The 22,747-nt window shown below is 38.1% G+C and overlaps 4 protein-coding genes across 6 annotated transcripts; 2 read left to right on the forward strand and 2 right to left on the reverse strand.

Moving 5' to 3' along the window:
- Window positions 1-1,767: 1,767 nt before the first annotated feature.
- LOC109704275 (graves disease carrier protein-like) lies at window positions 1,768-5,192 on the reverse strand. The gene is made up of 7 exons (XM_020225039.1): window positions 4,363-5,192; window positions 3,956-4,041; window positions 3,646-3,853; window positions 3,400-3,529; window positions 2,891-3,075; window positions 2,564-2,695; window positions 1,768-2,271 (listed from the first exon to the last, which is right to left on the reverse strand). Exons 1-7 carry the CDS (start codon window positions 4,528-4,530, stop codon window positions 2,155-2,157), a joined length of 1,026 nt encoding a protein of 341 aa, XP_020080628.1. The 5' UTR covers window positions 4,531-5,192; the 3' UTR covers window positions 1,768-2,154.
- Window positions 5,193-9,753: 4,561 nt separating this feature from the next.
- On the forward strand, window positions 9,754-12,829 carry LOC109704274 (protein IQ-DOMAIN 1-like). Its single transcript, XM_020225038.1, has 5 exons — window positions 9,754-9,964; window positions 10,087-10,326; window positions 10,776-11,003; window positions 11,761-11,874; window positions 11,991-12,829. Exons 1-5 carry the CDS (start codon window positions 9,899-9,901, stop codon window positions 12,705-12,707), a joined length of 1,365 nt encoding a protein of 454 aa, XP_020080627.1. The 5' UTR covers window positions 9,754-9,898; the 3' UTR covers window positions 12,708-12,829.
- A 677-nt stretch (window positions 12,830-13,506) lies between these two features.
- Window positions 13,507-16,367, forward strand: LOC109704276 (probable cytokinin riboside 5'-monophosphate phosphoribohydrolase LOGL1). 3 transcript variants are annotated; one of them, XR_002214266.1, is made up of 8 exons: window positions 13,507-14,406; window positions 14,589-14,686; window positions 14,828-14,858; window positions 15,281-15,380; window positions 15,496-15,566; window positions 15,658-15,801; window positions 15,976-16,124; window positions 16,301-16,367. XR_002214266.1 is itself a non-coding variant. In XM_020225040.1 (7 exons), the coding sequence occupies exons 1-7, from the start codon at window positions 14,263-14,265 to the stop codon at window positions 16,063-16,065; spliced, it is 678 nt and encodes a 225-aa protein (XP_020080629.1). In that variant the 5' UTR covers window positions 13,507-14,262; the 3' UTR covers window positions 16,066-16,276. The 3 variants fall into 3 exon arrangements, 2 of the variants coding, with proteins under 2 accessions (XP_020080629.1, XP_020080630.1); XM_020225040.1 differs by lacking the exon at window positions 16,301-16,367 and having other exon boundaries at window positions 15,976-16,276; XM_020225041.1 differs by lacking the exons at window positions 14,589-14,686; window positions 16,301-16,367 and having other exon boundaries at window positions 14,248-14,406; window positions 15,976-16,276.
- Window positions 16,368-17,999: 1,632 nt separating this feature from the next.
- Window positions 18,000-22,348, reverse strand: LOC109704277 (casein kinase 1-like protein 2). The gene is made up of 12 exons (XM_020225042.1): window positions 22,252-22,348; window positions 22,012-22,160; window positions 21,604-21,699; window positions 21,435-21,505; window positions 20,957-21,018; window positions 20,403-20,466; window positions 20,211-20,295; window positions 20,002-20,128; window positions 19,808-19,890; window positions 19,664-19,724; window positions 19,305-19,447; window positions 18,000-18,661 (listed from the first exon to the last, which is right to left on the reverse strand). The coding sequence occupies exons 2-12, from the start codon at window positions 22,102-22,104 to the stop codon at window positions 18,368-18,370; spliced, it is 1,179 nt and encodes a 392-aa protein (XP_020080631.1). The 5' UTR covers window positions 22,105-22,160; window positions 22,252-22,348; the 3' UTR covers window positions 18,000-18,367.
- Window positions 22,349-22,747: the final 399 nt, after the last annotated feature.

Below are 22,747 nucleotides of genomic sequence, written 5' to 3' on the forward strand. Positions count from 1 at the left end.
AGCGCACTGCGCTTTGAACCTGGGAACTTTCAGTCCCCACTCAGATACCCACCAACTAGGTTACACTTAGGTCACTTCTCAAGATTTCTTGTTGGAGAGCAAAATCTATGAAAGTTAGCAAAATGCACACAAAAGAACATTGTCGCCTTTTCTTGTGTAGGATTTGCATGCCATGCATGAATTTTAGGGGTAATATATCATTGAGATCATTATCACTATAATCAATACTAGTTGGTTTTGAATCAAGACCAAGCTGGATAGAATCAACTCTTTTTTTTTTTTTTTTTCCTCCTTCTGAGTTGCAATATATGAATCACAAAATAAGCAAACCAATATACATATACATTCAGTCATCAAGGTTAGAGCAGGAGAGGAGAAAGAAGAAACCAATCCCAAACTAAAACTGTATCATAGGTATAATGCAACAAAAGAAACACAGGAAAAAGAAATAATTGATGATCAACATAGAAATATTCTTCTAGCTCCTTGACTTCTCGCAGAACTCGACTCCTTCTTGAGGTATCCCGGGAAATCCTATTTTCGTGCAAGCGTTGTCGCACCCCTCCGCACATTTCTCCGACGTCATCACAACCAAAGAGAGGCAGTGACTCACGCATTCGCAAAAGCAGTTTTGTCGCGCCTCACTCCGTTCTACAGAGGATAGAACTGCAATTAAGCAGAAACAAACCAAAATAGTTGCAGCCACCCTCTTGTGAGCCATTTCTTTCTTTTCTCCTTCCCTTTCCCCCTTTCTTTCTTTACTTGCACCTTTATATTGTTTTAGGGTGGTGAATGACTGAATATAGGAGAAAGTGTTTTAGTATGGGTTGGGTTTGTAGGGAAGGGTGGGTGGTTGGTTGGTTTTTTCTATGTTTGGTGTGTACTTAATTTCTATATTAGAGGAGCAATGAAATGGTGTTCCACTATTCTGAGATGGGCTTTTCTTTAGGTACTCTTTTAGTAAAGATGGAGGTTACCTGAATTAGTCAGGTGTGTTTTGTCCTGTCAACTCTATTCGACCAAAATTAGAGTTTCTATTTTTCCACAAGCCATAAAAATTCTGGTAGCAGATGCCTAAATTTGGCTGGTTTGACTTTCGTTACTCGGATTAGAAAACTCAATTTTAGTAGGGATTGTGAAGACTACATTGGATTAGAAAAAAGCAAATTGGAGGTGTTGCAAATCATCTGAAAACGAATGGACTTTTTTTTTTTTTTTATCTCTTGATATATTTTCCTTTTCCACTATTGAAAGGTCTACACTGCCCGTGATACCTTAGCTGCGATTACTGCTTATGGCCAGTTTTTTTTTTATAATACCGTACATATTCTTATCTACACCGAGCTTAATGGATGGGACCTAGAAAAAAGACCTCAAGAATGATTTGGATTTAAAGCTCCCTCAAAATTGTTAGTGTTGGTGTTAACTAATTTTTCCTGGAGCCATGAACATTGATTAGTTGGCTTAGAATTGGTTGTTTGGTACTCTCCGGAGCTTAGATTTCTCATTGACAGAACACAGCAGCAGGTGGCGGAAAACGAAAATAAACGTGAGCAACCAAACGGGCTTACAATTTCACCTTTCTTTGAGCCAACAGGGGAATACAAATCCAACCCACCTCACAGGAGAGGATGGTCTCCCACACAGATAGGCTACTCCTACTAATTAAAATATCAAGCCAAGAAAACCAATGAAAAGGAATACTATTAAGTCCCATGATTCATGCAGAAATTGTCATTTCACAGCAGACTAGAGAGTAATGAAGGATAGTTGTGATAGCAATGGTTGCTCCTTATTACTTCGGACCAAAGTCTGTACATGAATAAAGCAAAAGGAAGCAATTACCGAAGAAGAAACAACCACAAATTGGACTTCAATCTTAGTCGGTTACAATGTATGAGGAAAAATAGAAACCAGAATAGTCTCCCAAGCCAGTGCTATACCAAATTAAAAATTGTAAAAGCTCAAACAATCTGTTTGCCAATTGTCACAATCAACTGGAATTGGAAATGACAAATAGGAGATGCACTCATTTCTTCCTTGTCCAACAATTTATGCAGATGCTATTTTCCATTTTGTGTTAGGGTCTGCGATGGTTTTGTACAGGAGTTGTCTGAAAGGCAAATCCCAATCACTATTACAGCACAAGTTGCTTCATGCGGCAGCAGGAGCTGAAGCAGTGGTCTTCTGACTATTCTCTCTCGGAGGCACCCGTAGTAAAGTCTTCATCATGTCGTATGCTGTGAAACCAATGGCCACTGAAGGAACCACCTGCACATTTTATAAATTCATTACCTATACAATAAGGGAACTGAAAGAAGATCTTTGAATTATCCACAAAAGGCTGCCTGCTTTAAAATAATAACAGCAAGTTTATTACAAATATAGTATCAGATTGTACAATGTGCGATAAGAAGTTGTCAGGCAAATTACATTGTTGTTAGAAACTATATATTACTTATTAGAATCTAGTACCAGAAGTGGATATTTTTCCTCATCCCTCATCATGGATGATGATTTGTAACAAATAGGGGCTTACTATTTCATTGATGTACATCATTACCTTGACATAGTTGAGGCTCAGGCCAGCAAACAGTTGCTTCCATCCCTGATTATGAACTATCGTATAAAGCCCCTGTAACGTTCCTGTGATGCGAGGACCACCAAGATGATTCATTGGTTGCCGACTCTGGACCTATACATGAAGCTCAAAGATTAATAATTAATAAGGGGAAAGAAAGCCCCAGACTACCTATACTTTGGACTGCTTGCAAGTCGCTGTCCGAAGTTTAAAAAGTTCCAGCCCAATAGGAACCTTAAATAATATCTGATGGCACCCATTAAGCAAGAAAAACAGCTAGAAGGCACAGCTAGTAATAAAATAAGATACCTGCATCTGTCTCCTGACAACATCCAGTGGGTACGTAAGAGTCTGCCCGAAAAGACCAGCTAGGGCTCCACAAGAGAGGCGAAGTATGACAGACTTCTTGTACTCTTCAGGTACTTGGCTCTTCAGCTCTTCATATATGTAGAACTTCAGACCAGCATAAGGAAGGATGCCGATGAGTGTTGGGCCTGAAAGAACATAGAGTAACATAGGAGCCTCAACCCTGTAAAACTAATACCTGAATATCATTCATCAACTGATTTTCTCAGAGACAAAGTCCTAAATAAAAGAACAAGATGGTGCAATTTATGAAGCCGCCTACTGGGAATTCTGCGACTATTTTTAGGTGATATGAGTTCAAATCTTTTATCGACAATAAAAAAAGCTACAAAGAAACAAAACCACCGTACAAAGATTCCACTGATGATATAATATGAGGAAGATATGCCATGTCGAATATCATCTTTTTCCCCATACAAATATTAGATGCATGATATAGGGAGTAATTATACCTACTCCACGGTAGAGAGAACGCACACCACCTTCGGAATACACACTCCTAAAAACATCTTTTACCCCACCATATGTTGGCTGGACATTAAAACCCCTTAAGCCATTACCAAGCTGACCTGGATTTGTGACCTGTGAGAATGAGTCAATAAGACTTTTAGCACCCAGGTTGATGGCCGCTACATAGAGGTTCAAATTATCCGACAGGAGTGAATAAACTGACCCTTCTAAACAAATATTTGTATTACCTGGTAGGCAAGCTTAGTCCGGGCCAAGTCCAAGGGATAGGTACACAGAACAGCAGTTCCACCAGCAGCTGAGCCAGCTAAAAGATCTACAATAGGTCCTGTGCCCAGTGAAGAATAATTATTCAAAATCCAACACCTATATTGCTCGTATGTCATGTAGTGAAGAGCTGCATATGGAACAATCCGAAGCACACTAGCACCATTTCCTCTAAAAAAAGAAAAAAGAGAGAGAGAGAAAAGACCAGAAGTTAATACAAGATATTAGATAATTCGGAAGGCAGGCACGTAAATCCACTCTCTTGTGACTTACTTGTAGAAGCCCTTAAAACCTTCATGTTGCCTCAGCTTCCTAAGAGATTTAAAAATTCCTAGGGATTTAAATCCTTCAGTCCTTGTCTACAAAATATAACAGAAAAGAAGAAGAAAAAAAAAAACATGTCAGTCTTTTATATGAACACATGTTTTGACAATATCTAAAGGGAATGTGTGATTTCGACAATTTTGAAACGCTGAATCAACAAAGAGAGAAGCAAAGAGAAGATTTTTCACCTACAAAGAAGTGATGCAACAAAGGATCATTACAGATCATAGTATCGCGACAAAGCTGTCTCACTCTTACTTACAAAAGCACCAAATTCGCCAAAGGTGATAAAGCATACATGTATTTGATGCATAAACAAGACAAGTAAGAATAACATAGAGGGCAAAGGAAAGAACCTGCAATAGAATCTTAACACGTTCCAAAGGGGCCACCGTCGTCTTTGAGAAGGCCCCGGCAGCTCCGCCGGCAATCAACTCCTTCACATAAACGGGCAACAAATCCAGCACACGCACATCAACATCCGCCGCCGCAGAAGTCAGCGTAGACCCTTGAGAGGAACCCATCTCTCCCAATCCCAGTAAAGCTCAAATCTTCAAACTTCAATAATAAGTAATTGTGAAAATGGCTATACAATCAATAATCAGAGCGAAGCTAGGGTTTTCCAAGCCGTAACCCTAGTCACCCCGCCTGCAATACGGCGAACTCCTTATCCCATCGATCTCTGGGGAGGCAAAAGGCGACGCCTTTGCGGTGGAAGAAGGGGATTCCACGCGCGGAACGAATGCCAAGAAACTGGAAGGGTTCCTTCGCATCCGAATCGGGCCCGGAGAGGAGAAGATACATCAAACGGCGAGAAAAATCGGAATTTTGGCCTTCAAAACCACACCAAAAGCTCAATTAAACCCAAACTTGCAACAAATACGAATCATTCCCATGGATCTACCACGATTTCGCAAATACCCATCAAAATTGAACTCAAAAGCGCCACCGAAATCGTGACCGAGAGCGAGCGAGAGAGATAGAGCGAAAAGAGAAGAACCGATCGAGGAAAGGGAAAGCGCGTGGCGTCGAAGAGAAGCGGGGACCGTTCTAGGGTTTGCTCCGTGACTTGATCGTCTCGGAACCCTCCTTCTCTTCTCCGCCCCTTTTTTAGGGTTTCCTCCTCTTCTCTTTCCTGCTCTTCTTTGTTCCTTCCTCCTCGATCTCGTGAGCGTCTCTTTCTCGCCGTTTATTAAAAGGGACACAGTCACGAGGGTGGGCAAGGTTCGCGCATACAGATTATTATGCGGAGACACCGCATAGAGGAATTGGCCCCGTGATTTCGGCCTTGGACTTCGTTAGAAGGAGAAAATTCTATGAATGGCAACGGGTATAGTTAGTGACTTGGCGAACAAATAAATCTAAAATTAATCCTTTTTAGAGAATATAGTGTGCCCATCCATAATTGTAGTAAAAAAATTTTTATTGTACTTTTGTGTTGAAAGGAGGAATGTATTGGCGTTTGTTATTGATGACCCGTGGTGGCATTCAGTTGTGAAAAGGAGAGCATTCCTCGTTAGAAGAACGTTCACAGCGAAACGCGAGGATTAGTGTCGTACAATAATGTTATGGGTAAGGAGCGTAAAATGTGTCCCTAAATTTTGAGCTATTTCCAAAAATGATTTCTAATTTCGTAAATTTTTAGCATCAAGTTCTAAACTCAACCAAATAGCTGCTCGCAGCACGATAGGAAAATATGTATAGAACACAGAGCTGAATTGAATATAAAGCCTTATTCGATAAATCTAATAGACTAACTAAGACGAAAACGATAAAATTTATAAGTTATTATAAGAATATCATAAAAAAATTAAGTGTGTGCTACGTAAAATAAATGAAACTCTGGAGTTGAAAGTATACAGCTGCTAATGAAAATATTAGTTTCTAACGTCAGCTAGAGACAAAAAAAGTTGTGCATCTAACCTCAAATTTACATGAGGAATCTATCCCTATAGTGAATATTGAGTATGCACAGGTCCTAAACTTGTTTAAATAAATTTAATATTAACGAATAGAATGTATTTATGGAACAGAATGTTAATGTCAGGGTGACAGCTTGAATCGTGCATGATCTATAACTTGTTTCTCAATTAAGATTGCTTTCACACTCACTTGCCACCAGTAAATATCTCCTCATTCGAGTGGGATAGTAAGTTGAGAGGAGGAGTCGCGTGTGAAATCTAATATCGATATCTATATTCATGATGCATATTATAAATAGCTATGAAAGAAGTTTCGATACCGGTGGCGGAACAGAGGTGCGGGTGTGGGGCGGAGGGTGCTAGCGGAAGGAGAGGGCGTGGGGTTTGGGCTCCCAAGAGGGTGGCCTATCCTTTTATATTTTTTATAATTTAATTTTTATTTTTTCTATTTAATTTTGAAAAGGCGATTTTTTTAAAAAAAATCTGATATAATTTCTCTCTTATTATAAGAAATTGTAAAAATATGCGTACTTTTAAATAGTTAAGATTGTGTGTATTAAATATAAATTTTAGTTTTATAATATTAATCAATTAGATATAGATTGTACAACAAAAAGTAAAAGAGAGATTGATGAAGTTTAAATTAATTAGTTATTTTAATAAATTTAGTTGCAAAAATTACATGAAGTATAAATCAGTAAAGCTAAATGATGCATTCAAATTTTGAAGTCAAAGTATTGTGGACTGACTCAAATCTAATATATAAAAAAGTTGGATAGTAAAAAAAAAAATTTTAAAAGGTCGTATAGCTGATTCAAAATGGTTTGTATTTCAGAAAAATTTAATACGATTTTATTTTGATCTTAATATCAAACTTTAATGCGATATTTATAATTTGATAAGTGATCAATCTCACATTTAAAATATTTTGGAATATTCAAAATATAATTGGTCGACTTTTAATTTTAACGATTAGGCATTTTAAAATTTATTAGATAGTTTAACGTATTCTTTCCTCGAATAAAATTACTGATTGAACAAAACTAATCGATGATAAACTCTGAATTCATCTGAAATAAAATTAAAATATAAAAAGGGTAAATTACACTTTTGGTCCTCAAACTATAAGACGCGTAACACTTTAGTCCTCGAATTTTAATGGATTATATTTTCTTAGCTTAAACTATGAGGCACATGACAATTTAGAGCTCATACTTTAATTAGTTGCAATTTTTGGCTTGAACTACGAGAGATATGACATTTTAAATCCTCAACTTTCACTGCTGTTATAAATATAATTTATTATTCTTATAAATTTTCTCTTATTTTTTTTATTCCTTTGTTTATCAGTTTTATTCTCATATTATTATAACAATTATTTTTTAGAAAATTTTTTAGATTTAATTTGTTTGCAATGGAATTGATCGCGCCGCAACATGCGATGCTCACTAGTGTCAGCATTATTGTAAAAGATACGTGCACAATATTCGTGTTCATTCAAAAATATTTTGCCATTGAATCTGAAAATCCTACTAAATTAAAATTTCTATGAACTTAGGCCTCTCAGTAAAAACTGGCCTACGCATGGACAGTCTGTCTCAAAAGAGGCGATAGTCAGGGATAAACATTTGCTTCTGTGTAAACGGCTAAGGGGCCATAGTTGCTTGGGAGGATGCGATGGTGTTAGCCAAGTTTCTTCTTTCGTGCACTGGTGGAGGGGGGGCGAGGGCGGGGGGCTGTGTGCGGGTGCGGGGGGGGGGCGGGGGGGACTGGATGAGTGCTCTGCATATACCCCCCCAACGAAGATATTAACACCGTCTGGAAGCGACTGCTAGAGAGACGTCTAAAGAGCGACAGTCGGAAGGCTCAGACACTAGTGGCGGCCACTTGGTGGACAATCTGGCGAGATAGGAATAACGCCATTTTTAAAGATCTACTCACTGACGTTTCTTTATCTTCCTATCGTATCGGAATGTTGGCAAAAGAGTGGGCCGAGCACTGTAAAACCAAGTGATGGAGGTGTATTGGTCTAGATCTAGGTTTGATTTTTTTCTTGTTTTTGCTTAAACCTTTTTTTTGGTCGCTTCTTCGCCCTTTCGAGGCCCTGGCTGCCTCACCTTATGTAGCCAAATTTATTGACTTAATGAATGAAACAGATAGCGTGCTACCTCTTTCTCAAAAAAAAAAAAAAAATTCATGTTCATCAGAAGAAAAGGCACACTCGGCAGCGTTAAATTAATTTGAGTTGTCAATTTAAGTAGTCAACAAAAATATAGGAGTTTGTTGACATGATTTTTTTTTCGTTTACCAAATCACCAAACATTTTTACTTATTAGTATTTATAATTATTATACAAACAAGTCATAATACCTGACTCCAATTAATTAATTCAACACAATTTATACGTAGGCGCATGTTTTCTGCAATTCTAAATGCTAGTAAATTTTCCAAGTATGCGCATTTTTTATACAAGGAGTTGTTTTCTCTTGTTGAATCGAACCGACTTCGTCCTGCGCCCTGTTTAATTTGAGTTCTTTTTGTTAAATCGAGTTAAAAAAATTTGTACCAAAGAGTCGGTTTAGTTCACGATTTATAATATTCCAATATTTTTATATATTATATTGAAAATATTCAAATTGTTACTATACCTCACATTTGCATAGTTGCAAGAGGTATTAATAAAACAGTAAAATCACTATAAATTTCTAAATGGTATAAATACTATATTATTATAAATTACAAAGTATTCTTATTATAAAAATCATTAGTAGCCATGAATATGCTAGTTCTTAATTACTTTCGAACCATAAGTGGTTTCATATGAGCTAATAATGAATTTGCCTTTCCAAATAAAAAGTATATAATGTTTTCGAAATATTTTAAATTTTGAACTAAAAGTTTAAACTAATAGAGAACGATCTTCTTATATTTATGTATTTAACTTTTTTTTTTTTTTTTTTTTTTTTTGCTGGATGATATATCTTTTCTGCATAGATTATATTGGTCAGGTTTAATCTCTTTTGGGTTCCTTGTTATCGTGGGCCAGGGTTGAAGTCATCATAAACAAAGTAGGCGACATACTCCCGTAGAATTAAGGATTTTACAACCACTAATAAAAATGTCTACCAATCAGGAAAGCAATAAGAATAGCCTTGCTGCGCCCAATAAAGCTATTTTTTCCACCTTTGTTGATATGCTCATGGAGACTTTATACGAGAAGGAAACACGTCTTGCTTGTTCTTTACTTAATAGAACACCACGAATTCACGACGATTCATGAATATTTATTTATTATTTATTGTGACAATTAAAAAAAAAGTATCATCTTATCTCCGAAAGTAAATATTATTCAAACTTTGTTGAAATGAATAATATGCCAATGCGTGAGGAGGGGAATCAGGTAACGTGGAAAGAATTAGGCAAAAGGAAACAAAATCTCGGAATTGTTTAAAACAAATTACACGATCGAGGGTGAGGAATATAAAAATATTTAATCGGACGGGTTAGAACAGTGATTATACTGTGCATCCGCAACGAGACGAACATCCGAACCAGGAGGGAGACCCGTACGTCCTACGTACCAAACCCGGTCAAACTCTGTGGCCTGTAGGAGAGATGGCAGGGGCAGAGATGTAATTATAAGTAAACAGGAGGGTCAGTTGTGAGAGCCGATATCCCACAAAGCGAAAGCGCCGGAGCGGGTTCTCGGCTTTTCTCGCCCGTTGGGGGTTGGGTGGGCCCCAGATCCGCTCCGCCTCGCTTTCTTTTCAAAATTCAAATCCCGAACGGCTACAAACGTCGTGGAGCCACCACTTCCCCCCCCCCACTCCCTCGCGCTCTCTCTATCTCTCTCTCGCTCGTTTCAAGTTTCAACTCAGTATTATAATAACGAAGCACTCTACGCTCCCTTATCTCTCTCTAAACGATCTGAAAACTGTTCCTTTGGTTTTTGTGTTTTTGGGCGGGGGAGATGGGTGGATCAGGGAAATGGGTGAAGTCGCTCATCGGCCTCAAAAAGTCGGAGAAGGATGATCAGGTAATGAGCCTCCATAACCCCCCTATATCTCTTATCAAAATCAAATTTTTTTCTCACTGTGTTCGTGCTTTGAGACGGGTTTAAACTGAAGTGGGTGATCATGAAAATTGCATCTTTTGAAGGAGAAGGTGAGTGGTGGTGGTGGTGGAAGAAGCGGGAAGTGGAAGCTGTGGAGGAGCTCCTCCGGATCGAGAAGCGGAGGCCAGCGATCGGCTTCGGAGGCCTCCGACACTTCATCGGTTGCCGCCGATGCCTTCAATTCGGCGGTGGCGGCGGTGGTGAGAGCGCCTCCGAAGGACTTCAGGGTCGTGAAGCAGGAATGGGCCGCTATCCGCATTCAAACTGCTTTCCGTGGCTTTTTGGTATTAAAATAAAAAATTTGTTATTAGTTGTTACTACTATTCTGACACTCTTATGCTGATCTCTGGCGCATTTGAGTGGGTGATTTAAATTGCTTCTAATTTTGCAAAAGTTTGCTCGTGTTTGTTAGAACTTTAAACTTCCTAGTCATAAAATTGTGGTTTCTCTGTTTGTTATAGTATGTAATATTTTACAAAAGAAGTTATAAAATTGTTAATTTTGATGAAGAGATACTTCAATCAGATACACATAATAATAATAATGGGGTGCGCGTTGCGTGTGTACCTAAGTAGTGCCCATTTCAAAATGAGCTATTGTTGTTGTTCAGGTTGGTGTTATTACAATGTTTTTGAAGAATAATCAGTGCAGAATAAAAAGAAAAATTATTCCCTTTTTTTGGGGTTTAAATTTTGGCTTATATATATATATATATATATATGGGGTGTTTTAGGCAAGAAGAGCATTGAGGGCATTGAAGGGGATCGTAAGGCTCCAGGCGTTGGTTCGGGGGCGGCAGGTGAGGAAGCAGGCGGCGCTGACGCTCAAGTGCATGCAGGCGCTGGTGCGAGTGCAGGCGCATGTCCGGGCCCACCGTGCGCAGCTCTCCGCCGAGGGCCAGGATGCCGACGACATGCTTGAGAATAGCCGCAGCGACTCGGATCCCGTGAAACAAGCTGAGGTGATTTTACTCTCCATCCTTCATCTCTTGCTTTCTTTCGGGTGTTTTAGTGGGAGATGCATTTATTGTGTTGTGCAAATGGTAGTGTAAGGATGCATTTCGTATTTAGGATTGGATTGGATAGGATAAAATGACGGTGATGTTGAGGGTGAGAGAGGTCGCTCACATGCGTCGGGAGTCGCTGAGGGGACAGCATGGGTCTGGTGGATCCAATGCATTGTTTCAAATCCAATCTTATACTTAGTCCCAACCTCGCAGGCGGGATTTGATTATACAGTTTTGGTAGGATTAATTGACAAAACCGGTTCCCACAATAATCCCAAACGCTCGCAACGTGTGACACCTCCTATCCGATCCAATCGTGGATGCCAAATGGGGCCTCGATGATTTCATTGTTTACCACTAAATTCTAACAATTTCAGTTGGAGTAGCACATGGTTGACTGTTATTACAATACTGCGCCTTATGTTGAACTGAGAATTCTGTGAATATTTGAAATTGTATCGCTTAGACCGATGTAAACACTCCACGGTAGTGCGTGCCATTTGTAGTTTGCAAGAAATATATATTATCAGTTTTCCTGCAGAGATTCATGGATGTAACTGAGAGTTCAATCTATTTAGCCCCTGAGTGAACAATCTTATGCAGTCAGATTATACTCTTTGAGAAATTAACTCATGGAGATAGCTTAGCCTTGCTTTGTTGACAAATTTTTTATGTCAACAAGATGAATCGGACAAGTTTGTGAATTTTGCAGGAAGGATGGTGTAACAGTCAAGGCACCGTCGAGGAAGTTAGAACAAAGCTGCAGATGAGGCAAGAGGGCGCCATTAAGCGCGAAAGGGCGAAGGCTTACGCTCTTTCTCAACAGGTATAAATTTGGCTTAAAGGCTGGAATTATACACTGTTACGCAGGAAACGACATAATTACACGTCCTTAGATATCAAATTCAGTTCTTAATAAAAATAAAGTAGTTCCTTTTGCAGCAATCAAGATCATCTCGGAATGGAAGATCTAACACTTCAGTGAATTCTCTGAAACATCATGAGACCGATAAAAACAATAGAAATTATAGCTGGTTGGACCGTTGGATGGCAACAAAACCATGGGAGAACAGGCTGTTGGAACAAAGCCAGATCGAATCACCTGATACACATTATTCAAAATGCTTTGAAGAAATCCAAGAACCAGGGTCTCAAGTTTCTAATTTCAGCTTGGTAAAGGTTAAAAGAAGCAATATCAGTACAAGGGTTTCAGCAAAACCTCCTCCTTTACTTCGTAACAACCGGTACGGAGCTCAATCTGCTTCCTCTTCTGATTTTCAGTATGAAGAGAGCTCTCCTTCATCTCCTTCTATTTGTACTTCAACTCCGATTTCTGGTAACAATCTCTTAGCATCAGAAAGAACAGAAGAAGCTGGTCATAATAGGCCCAGCTATATGAGCTTGACAAAATCGGTCAAGGCGAGACAAGGAGTATGTGCTGGTAAGGGAAATACAATTCAAAGACATGAATCTAGGGATTTGCAGTACCACAAAAAGTTGCCATTCTCTTCTACGATTGATTCGAAGAGCATTTCAGAATCGGATCCTTCGGTTTCCCTGAAGAAACTTAATCTAGCTTCTTTGAAGGGTAGGAGCTTGACGAGAAGCTTAGATAAGGAGAACTCATATTCTGACGGTAGATCGGCTTCTTTGTATTAGCAAGTTGCATGTAGGATTTTGATGCCTCGAAACTTAGAGATATGTGAGTTCTTTGTGCATGGTCTTTAGTTCCAACATCTTGTTGTTATTTGTGAAAATCGAATGTGTGGTGGTTCACTTAAGGGGAAATCTTGTACAATAGATACTACTTCTCTTTTCTTAAAAATGTATGGATGCTGATTGCTTAATGTTTTTCTTGCACTTTGGTTTCTATGTCATTTCTTTTTCTTCTTTCCCTTTTTACTTGGTTTCTACATCGTTGGTTGCGCTTCTAGTTTCGGGCTCATGTTCCTATTTCCTTTGTAGAAATCGCTGCAAAATGGAGTGAATTCCATATGTTTACTGATTAGTAGAGAGAGAGAGAGAGAGAGAAACTAACCTTTTCAAAAAGAGAGAGATAAATAGTGAGGTGGCAAATGATGAAAAAGGATTCCTTGGAAAAGCTATCAGAAAATTTTCTGGCCATGTTTTAAATTGGTTAATTAATCTGTGTCAGCCATCCATTCACAAGCTCCTTATCTGTGACCAGGGAATGATACACATTAATACATATATATATCTGAAGAGCTGAAATTGTCTGTAAAACTCCCCATCCACAAGATGTTTGCAGTGCTATTTTTGATTGGAAAGATGTTTCATATCCATATCTCTCAAACTGACTGAGAGGCCATTTATCTCAGTAAATGTCAAGTTCCCAAACTGAATCCACAAGACCGAGCCTGATCTATCCGTCGCAACGGTTTGGGTTTAGCCCGAGTTTAAAAACCGTAAACAAATTTCAATCAGGGTTGAATTGGGCTTCACATCAAATCTAACATGAATCAACCTAACCTGACATGCGAGCAACCAGAGTCGATCAGATTCAAACCAACCGAATCCGTCCTCATCCTGATTTTAGCCCAATCAAACATAAGGTTCAATTATTGGGGCTGATAAAATAATGAACAAGATTGATTGGATTAAGGAAACAAAATCCCGAGCAGAGGATATAAAAAGTTTGGATCAGTGTTGGAGGCTTCATGTGTTGGATTCCACCCAAAATGACACAGTTGCAGTCCTAACCAAATATATACAGAAACTTTTTTAAAAGCAAAGCAGTGTGAGTGAAAGGAAACAGGTTATGTCATATGGTGGTATGCGCAGCGTAAGGCGCAAATATTGGCCCTGAGACAAACATTCAGATCACCTGAATAACAAAGATAAGATAAAATTAAAAATTTAAGAAAATAAAATAAACTTAAATTAAAGAGACGTGAGGGAGCTTTCTCTCTTTCGGTCGACTTCCCCTCCTCCTCAACCTCAACCCTCTCTCTCTTTTTTTTTTTCCTTTTTTTTTTTATTTTTGTATCTTTCTTTTTCCCACCATGCTGTGAAAGAGATAGGACGTCAAAAGATTAAATTTTTAGGAGAAAGATAGAGAGACAAGAGATAGTTGTTGACCCTTTTTTGGGATTCGTTTGGAAACATATTGATTACAAGTAGAAAGAAGAAGAGGATTCTCCTCGATTTGGGTTCTATTGGATTCCGATTCCTGGTGCGTAATAACACAGTGGTAATGGAAACATCAGCAGCAACAACAACAACAACCATGGAAGGAGAGATTTTGAGCAAGTTTAAGAGGATTTGCGTCTTCTGTGGAAGTAACTCTGGGTATCGGAAGGTGTTCAGCGATGCGGCTCTCGATTTGGGTCACGAATTGGTACTCCCTTCTCTTCTGGGTTTCCTTAAAAATCTCATCTTGGATTTGCTTTGAAGCGTCTGGTTTTGTATCTTATTGGGTTGCTTTGGTTCCTGGGTTGTGGTGATGAGGTTGGATAGTTTATGGGTTTTCCTTGGCTTTGTGTTTATGTTAGCATTGGTGTGTGTTTGGATGGATTGTAGGTGAAGAGAAAGATTGAGTTGGTTTATGGTGGAGGGAGTGTGGGGTTGATGGGTTTGATCTCTCAAACTGTTCATCATGGAGGTTGCCATGTACTTGGGTAATCACTCTACTTATTTATAACTTTCTATTTGGTGGGGTTTTACTATGAATTTTATGGTTTTATTTTCTCTTCTAGTGAATTATTGTTAGCAAATTTACTGTTTATGTTTTGATACTAATAGTGCTAAATGATATGCAGGGTAATTCCCGCGGCCCTCAAGCCTCTAGAGGTACACAAAATTTTCCAAGTTTTCCTTTTTTTTTGGTCATTTTGTTCCAATTTGGTTCCTTGATGTTTTCTGTTTGTGTATTTGACTTTGGATATCTTAACCTTCTATTATACAAAATTGTTCTCGTCCTCTCATATCCTCACCTCTTCTCATGTAGTATGACAAGTGAGAAAGAAAGGATGTAAAATATGATAAAATTGCTCTCTTTACATACTGTAATGCAATTACTTGCATGAACAACTGATGTATGAGTCGTAAGTTTTGTAATTTAAGGGAGTTAATTTTCGAATAGTCCATACGGAATGCACAATCGTCTGTGGATTCACCACGTATCAGAAAGACTCTTTCTTTTGCGGTGATGTTACTTACTTTTTGGCTAAATTTTGTTGATCATTTACTGGTAGCAAGATCTATTTTTGTAGATATCAGGTGAAAGCATCGGGGAAGTAAAGACCGTTGCGGACATGCATGAACGGAAAGCCGAAATGGCTCGACAAGCAGATGCTTTTATCGCTCTTCCAGGTTTTTTTTTTTTCTTTAGCTTTTGAGCTTTTTGTTCAAGTTTTAGCACTCACAAACACCGGCAATTCAATCCTACAAAAAGGATCTTAAATTTTGCTTATTTTGGATCTTCAAGGAGGATTTGGAACGATGGAAGAGGTACTAGAGATGATTACATGGTCACAATTAGGAATTCATGAAAAACCAGTTAGTACCGATCTATTTGCCATCACAATTTAATGTGAATCCTTTAGTTAAAACCGAAATACCTAAATAACCGTCATCTATTTCTACGCAGGTTGGCTTGCTAAATGTTGATGGATACTACAATTCGTTACTCGCTCTATTCGACGACGGCGTGAAGGAAGGTTTTATAAAGCCCGCATGTAGGGATATAGTTGTTTCTGCTCCAACTGCAACAGAACTGCTAGTGAAGATGGAGGTTAGCTATCCATTTTAGTTTCTTATTCTATTATGTGAAGCTCACAGGACCTATTCTCTCTCTCGGATCGAGAACTTCTTACGGCATTACGCTAATTCTTTAAAACTGGACTACATACTCTTTTGTTTTTCTTTTTTGCGCCCTCTTATACTTTTTTCTTTTTTTGAATTTCAGCAATACACACCATCTCACCAAGAGGTTGCCCCGCGAAAGAGCTGGGAGATTTCGCAACTAGGCTATTCGAAAGCACCGAGTCCGACTTAATTGGTTCCTTGCACACCATATCTCTGATTCTTCTTCTTTTGGCAATTTGTGTCTCAGAGGTGCTTCCATTGGCCTTGACTGTTTAGAATAGTTTTCTATCTTACAATTGATATCCTAATAAAATTGTCGGTGCTTGTTTTGTGATGAACTGCGAATTAAGAATCTCTGTCCTTTTGCCAATAATTAAAGGTCGGAGCTTAGTGTGATTGAATTGAACTTTCTATCTTTTTCGCAGTATTGAAGCAATAGAGTGTGACCCAGAAGCTTATCTTAATTAAGAAGGTATTACTTTGACGTGTTCTCATCTCTTTGTCCTGGTTTGTAGGGGTGAGTCATGCACAATTAAGCTGACATAATTTCTTGAGTGTTTTTCAATTAATCGGAGAAGAAGTCATGCTAGTGATGGGATGGCATGTTTGGCTTGTTTCAGCCATTTGCTTTTAACTATATGCGTCCGTGCATGCACGCGTTTCTCTCAATCATTAGTTTAGTTGCAGTTGATTACATCACTTACTTGTTTAATGCCCAAATCGTTTTGTTTTGTGGTACTAGAGGTGACTTAATTTGTTTTGTCAAACATAAGTTAAATACAAATGATGCAGAGAATCGTAGATTCTGGGCCAATTTGTAATAAAAAATAGTTTCATATGATGTACTCTGAGGTGTATGTTGGGTCCTTCATTACCAACCTTTTTGCGTAGAAGCATGACCATTAGATTGTAACTAAGTGTTCCATAATTATAGCTCACCTGAAAATTAGAAATATATATGGAGCCAATAGAAATGAATGGTGATATAAATGCTGATAAAATAAGAGGTGGGAGCTGTTACAAGAGTTAAAAATGATCTTCCGTTAGAATAATAAAAAAAAAAATTCTAGAAGAGTAGGTTAGTATGCTGAGAAGATGAACAGTTTTTGTGGTTTAGGCTTAAAAGTATTTGACTGATAGATTAGAATAATACTGTAGTTGTTGGCAAGAACATGGGTGAGGTTGGAGACTTGCTTAGTGAAATGTTGGTCTTCTTGCTCGTTATTGATATAGGGAAGAAGAAGAAGATAAATCTTTATCAATATATTAAGAGAGTTGAAAACAGATCCAACTTCTTGAATTTGGTCAAAAGGATCAAATATTTGTTGCGGGCAACTCGGGGAAAAACAACTCAGAAACTAGTTGTGCAAAAGCAATACTATCTGTACATCTAAAAATGAATGTAAATCTTACACACTTTTCGTTTGTAGACTAATTTTTTTACACTAATCTTATCATAATTTTATTTTTTAATACTAAAAACTTAAAATAGTTCTCTAAACTCTTGGATTGGATTGGTGTAAAATTTACACTTAAAAGTTGGATGTACAATTGACATTTTTCATTGTGAAAAACAAGGCATACTCTTTAACTAAAAAAAGAGTACCCTATATACAAGTGACAGAGGTTTCGTTTCAATTTTTTTGTTTTTTTTTTTTTTTGGGAAAAGTTATTGTGCTTAAAATTGTTGCATTAAAATGCATGATTTTGGTTGAAAGAATTCTTCCTAACTGTGCCACTTGTGAGGAGAAGATCATGACAGCGCCAAGTATCTGCTAATCTCAACTCCCACAACATTTTCAATTAAACAAATGGATCCACTAGGTAGCCAGCAAAATACATAGAGGCCATCTTGGCCCCAGAAGTCACTTTTGCAATGCAACAAATTAATTTTTATATTGTTTAAATGTTAGACAACCAAATGCAGCTTTCATAGTTTGTTTCATTACTCAAAAATAAATGGTTGATTTCGCCATCCAGACCAATCTCCAGTATGTCTGGCATGCCTTTGTCATGCCCTCTTCATTCCATCAATATTCCATATTTGCGACATTTTTAGCTTAGTTTTGGGAAGAAAAGAAGGCGAAAACATCAAACCATTAGACACATTACAAGCCTAAGAAATTTCGAACATCTTAGCAACCATCAGATGATAAACATTTGATGTCAAATGCGAACACAAAAGAATATTCAAGCAAGAAAATCGAATCACAAAGACCAAAAGACATGAAAGAGGAGCCCATCCACAGACCACCCATCACAATTTACAGACCCATGACTCAGTTTTTTTTGTTAAAAAAAAAAAAAGGAAGTTGAAAGGCGCCTCTTCAGGCCCACCCTTTTCTTTTGCTCCCGTCGTTCACAACTGAAGGGGAATGAACGGGGATGAAAGAAACATACAGACCATATCCTGTCCTCTACATTACTAATTCTTTTCTCTTTTTTTCCTTTTTTTCTTTTTTTACAGGGTGCATATAGCATTTGCCGCGTACTTAGTAGTGGAGCCTCTCGTTGTGGTCGAAACTAAGGCCTTCAATGCCTTTCAAGGTCGACTCATAGCTCTTGACATTAGATGGGTGCCTCCCAGAAGAGATGTGCCGGGACTCAGCAGGGCCGAAAGGTGAGCTCCCCTGAGAAGCGGAAACCATCCGTAAAGCCCCAGGGCTTGCGTCCGTCATTCGGGTTCGTGAGGGGTCAGAGTCAGTGGGAAAGGCGTCCCGGCTGCTAGAAACAGCAGCTCGCCTTGAGGATCCGCTTGGCCGTCCCAAGAAAGTCGCACTGGATAGCTACATCATATAAGCTTTCTCAGTCAGAAATTACAAGGTAAACAATTATTAAAATATTGTACTTCTCATGGCAACGATATAGCCCTTTTTAGCAGAGCCACAAATCAACAGGGTTGACTAGGATTTACAAATAGGCTTTCAATTTGAATTCCGTGCCCACTCAAATCGCAAAGATGCGACAAAAACAAAGTGGAATGGTAAGGAAGATGCAGATATTTGACAAGCGACAAAATTACTATATACTGAAGGAAATAACGCAATGGAAATAGTTCTGTGAAAAAAAAAAAAAAATCAGCATTGTAAAGAATTTGCACAAGCAGCTCAGCAACCACAGTATCTGAATATGTGACTTTATGGCTAGAACATTTTGATATTTTTCGATGTTGCATGGAAGATCTAAGGCCCCAAGTAATTCTTTCATGAAGCACGATAAACAATTTGTTGCTATCTACGCGAACGCTGGGCTTGTCTAGTCTTTAGACTTTGGGACTGCAGTTCATCACGCAAGACTCCGATATATTCAAAGCAACATTCAAATATTTAAATACCCAGCAGAGAGATAAATTAATCAAATCTCATCTACTCTCCTTAAAAACAGGTGACTGCATAGAAGAAAAGCAGATCGAGTGAAAATAGAACTGACCATGGCATCTTTAGAAGCAGATGGATCATTCCCCACAGGACTCTTCTGCTTGGACAAGCTGCCTGTATTAACTACTGGAAGTGGGGCCCGCCGACGAGAAGGATCCATTGCTGCCCAACCACTTGTCCTACCTTCTTCACCACCTAAAGCAATTTAAAGAGCCGATTGAATCATCTGTTCAAAGAAACTATACAAACTCCACATACAGATAATAGGATGGAAGTATTTCTAAAATTAATAAAATTTTAGATAATTGTATTTCCGTAACTCAACAGGAACCAAAAGACCAGCTAATTACAGCTAAAAGATAGAAGCAAAATTGTAGCATCAGGGACGATGTCTAAAGATGAACAGTATACCTGATTGCCTCTCATTCACCACGGCGGGAGCCATGCCAGAGCTTTGTCCAGCCCCAGTACCCTGAGAAACATAAGAATATCAGCCACTCCTCCAAGAGCAGAAAATTCAGGAAAAAAAAGAGAGAATTTATGTGTGGGACTAACATGAACACGCTGAGGAGCACTAGCAATCTGTGACTGCTGATACTTCAGAATCGTCCAGTCAAATACATAATCAAACTGAAATCCTGCAAGACAGTGATAAGAACAATTATCACCCTTAAAAACCCAAATTTTCTACACATTCCTCAGTAATGGTACAAAAATCCCTTTGACTGAAGTATGAATGGAAAACCAACCCTCGCGGATGAAAAGGTCCCTGAACAATCTTTTAAGGTATGGATAATCTGGCTTATCATCAAACCGCAGGGAACGACAGTAGTGAAAATATGATGCAAATTCAGAAGGATATCCACGACATAAAGCCTGAAATTTGACAGAAAAAAAGGGATTAACTAACATAAGAGGAAATAGGACACATAAGCTCCAAAACCTCATGCCTTGTTACCTCAATTGAAGTCGCAACTTTTCTTTCACTAATTTTTTCATACTTCTGCTTTTTGGTTCCGGCTTTTAGGCCCTGCCATGGAAGGCTAATAACAACAAAGACATGACTTAGATGATACGTACGTATAATGACTAAGACTGATACATACATTACAGGAAAAGGAAAAAAAAACAGTCAAATAGGGCAACAGACCTTCCTCTTAGGAAGTACATAAGTACATAACCAAGAGATTCCAAATCGTCCCTCCGGCTTTGTTCTGAGGCCCAAACAAAACAATGTCAAAATCTGAACAAGGATGCGCATCACACAACGGATATGACACAGAAAATATTCTACAAAGCAGTACTACGTGGATCAGCACGTGAATTATATGCTTATGCTGTTGCTTAACCACATCGCATAGAATGAACAGTCTAGAACAAATACAACACACAAAGATACATACTTAGACACTAGTACGATGCTTTTTACATAAAGCTATGTAAGCAATGAATATAGTTAAAACACTTGGGCATTAATTTCTACTTGCAGATGTTTATAGTTTTCACTAGCATTACATATAACGCAGAAATGTTTCACCAGCCACATACCACAGGTACCTTTCAGAACACCAGAAAAAAGCAAGAACAGTAAAGAACAAATGAAGACAAACTAACACATAGTGAATTAAATTAAGCACTTAAAATAGCTAGATCCTAAACGAATGTAAAGTTTCAAAAGCAGCACTGTGAAGACACTCTACTCACCAATGCCAAGATGCGTATTGACACTTGCATATCTCGCCGTCCCGGTTAAATTTTTGTTCTCTCTGCATTATTTGTGAGCGCATTAGACTAGAAAAAGGAGTTCCACTAATCCAACATTCAATACAACATCAATAGACAAGAAGTGGAAAGTTCAGTGCTATTGCTTCCAATTATAATGTCACTGAAGGATAAACTAAGTAAAGGGAAACAACTAAACTTAATCACTTCCATTAGAGTGGTTATTAACCCAAACTATCCCAACAGCTTAAAAAAGAAAAAGCACCATCTGCATAAGATGGTCCAATTATATCTCCAAACAAAAAAAAGAAAACGATGCCCATTGGTTTGTATGTTTTCTTAACATTGGATTGAGCTAGATTGCAACAATAAGCTAAAAAAATATACAAAACAATGAAACTGCAGTTCCCTTCATACATACAAGATAACAGACAAAAAATTAGTTATGAAAATATAATACCTATATGGAATATGCTGGTGCGTTGTAGTATCCCTGTACTTCTTGGCCAGGCCAAAATCTATCATGTAGACCTATAGGCACTCAAAGTAACAAAAAGAAATAGATAATAAACTTTATAGCAATAGATGTGTGGGAAAATACATATAATCGGGAAAGTATGGTGGTTCACCTGATTAGCTCTCCTTCCAAGACCCATAAGAAAATTATCTGGCTTGATGTCTCGATGGAGAAATGATTTGGAATGAACAAACTCCACTCGATTGATCTATAAAAGAAACTAACCAGAATTAGCAGCAATCACATTGATCTATTGTGACAGAAAACATCTGAAAAGAGCAGATCAATGAAGTATGATTAGGTGGAAGAAGATTTAAAAAAAAGTGTGAAAAGGGGCAGATTGCACTGGAGAAAGAATTTGAAAACATTCTGAGAAATTTGAAGAAATCAATGTACGTAACCACAAGTAAGAACATCCATTCGACCATTACAACAACAATACTCAAATACAGGATTGCAAAAGGTTCAACAACAATGGTGCAATTGGAAGTCCCATCAGGAACATTATCTAATACCATACCATCTGGTCGGCAAGCATCAGAACAGTCTTTAAAGACAGCTTTCTGCTACAAAAGTTGAAAAGATCTTCAAGACTCGGCCCTAGTAGGTCCATGACAAGGACATTATAGTCCCCTTCAACACCAAACCATCTGACGTTTGGAATTCCAGCTGCCAAAACCAGACCAGAGGAAGAGAGGTTAAGACATCCAAGAGTACAATTCTCAGGTGACATAAAAGAAGATGCAGGAGTTTCTATTACTTCCTCCTAGTAGAATCTTGTAAAGCTTTGATTCATATAGCAATTGGGGATGCTTCGTCTTCACATTTTCCTGTCAGATTTTCATAATAAATCAGAAAACAAATTTCAGCATAAAAAAAGCGAAGAGAATCACTGTTACAAACTTTGGCATAAAATTCATCATTCTAGGATAGTTTACTTTTTCAATTCCTAATAGTAATAAGGTTAGCGATAAAAGGAAAAGAGCAGTCTAAACTGCAATATACTCGCTAACTCTTCGAAGTAGTCAACCAGTTCCACAAAATATAAATAAATATAGATATAAATATCTTAAAAAATAGCAGGAATGCAAGAAGATAAGGGACATGTATGCGATCTTTTGAAAGCCTTCTCTAGCCTCAGGCAAAAACTAACGTGTATGATAAAACAAACAGTGTGAGTTGGTAGTGAAAAAAAAAAAGGGAATGGGTTGTGACTTGTGAGGCAGCGAAGCTTCTTAGTTTACAAACTGCAACAA

This window comes from Ananas comosus, unplaced genomic scaffold, assembly GCF_001540865.1.
Source record: "Ananas comosus cultivar F153 unplaced genomic scaffold, ASM154086v1, whole genome shotgun sequence".
Lineage (NCBI taxonomy): Eukaryota > Viridiplantae > Streptophyta > Magnoliopsida > Poales > Bromeliaceae > Ananas > Ananas comosus.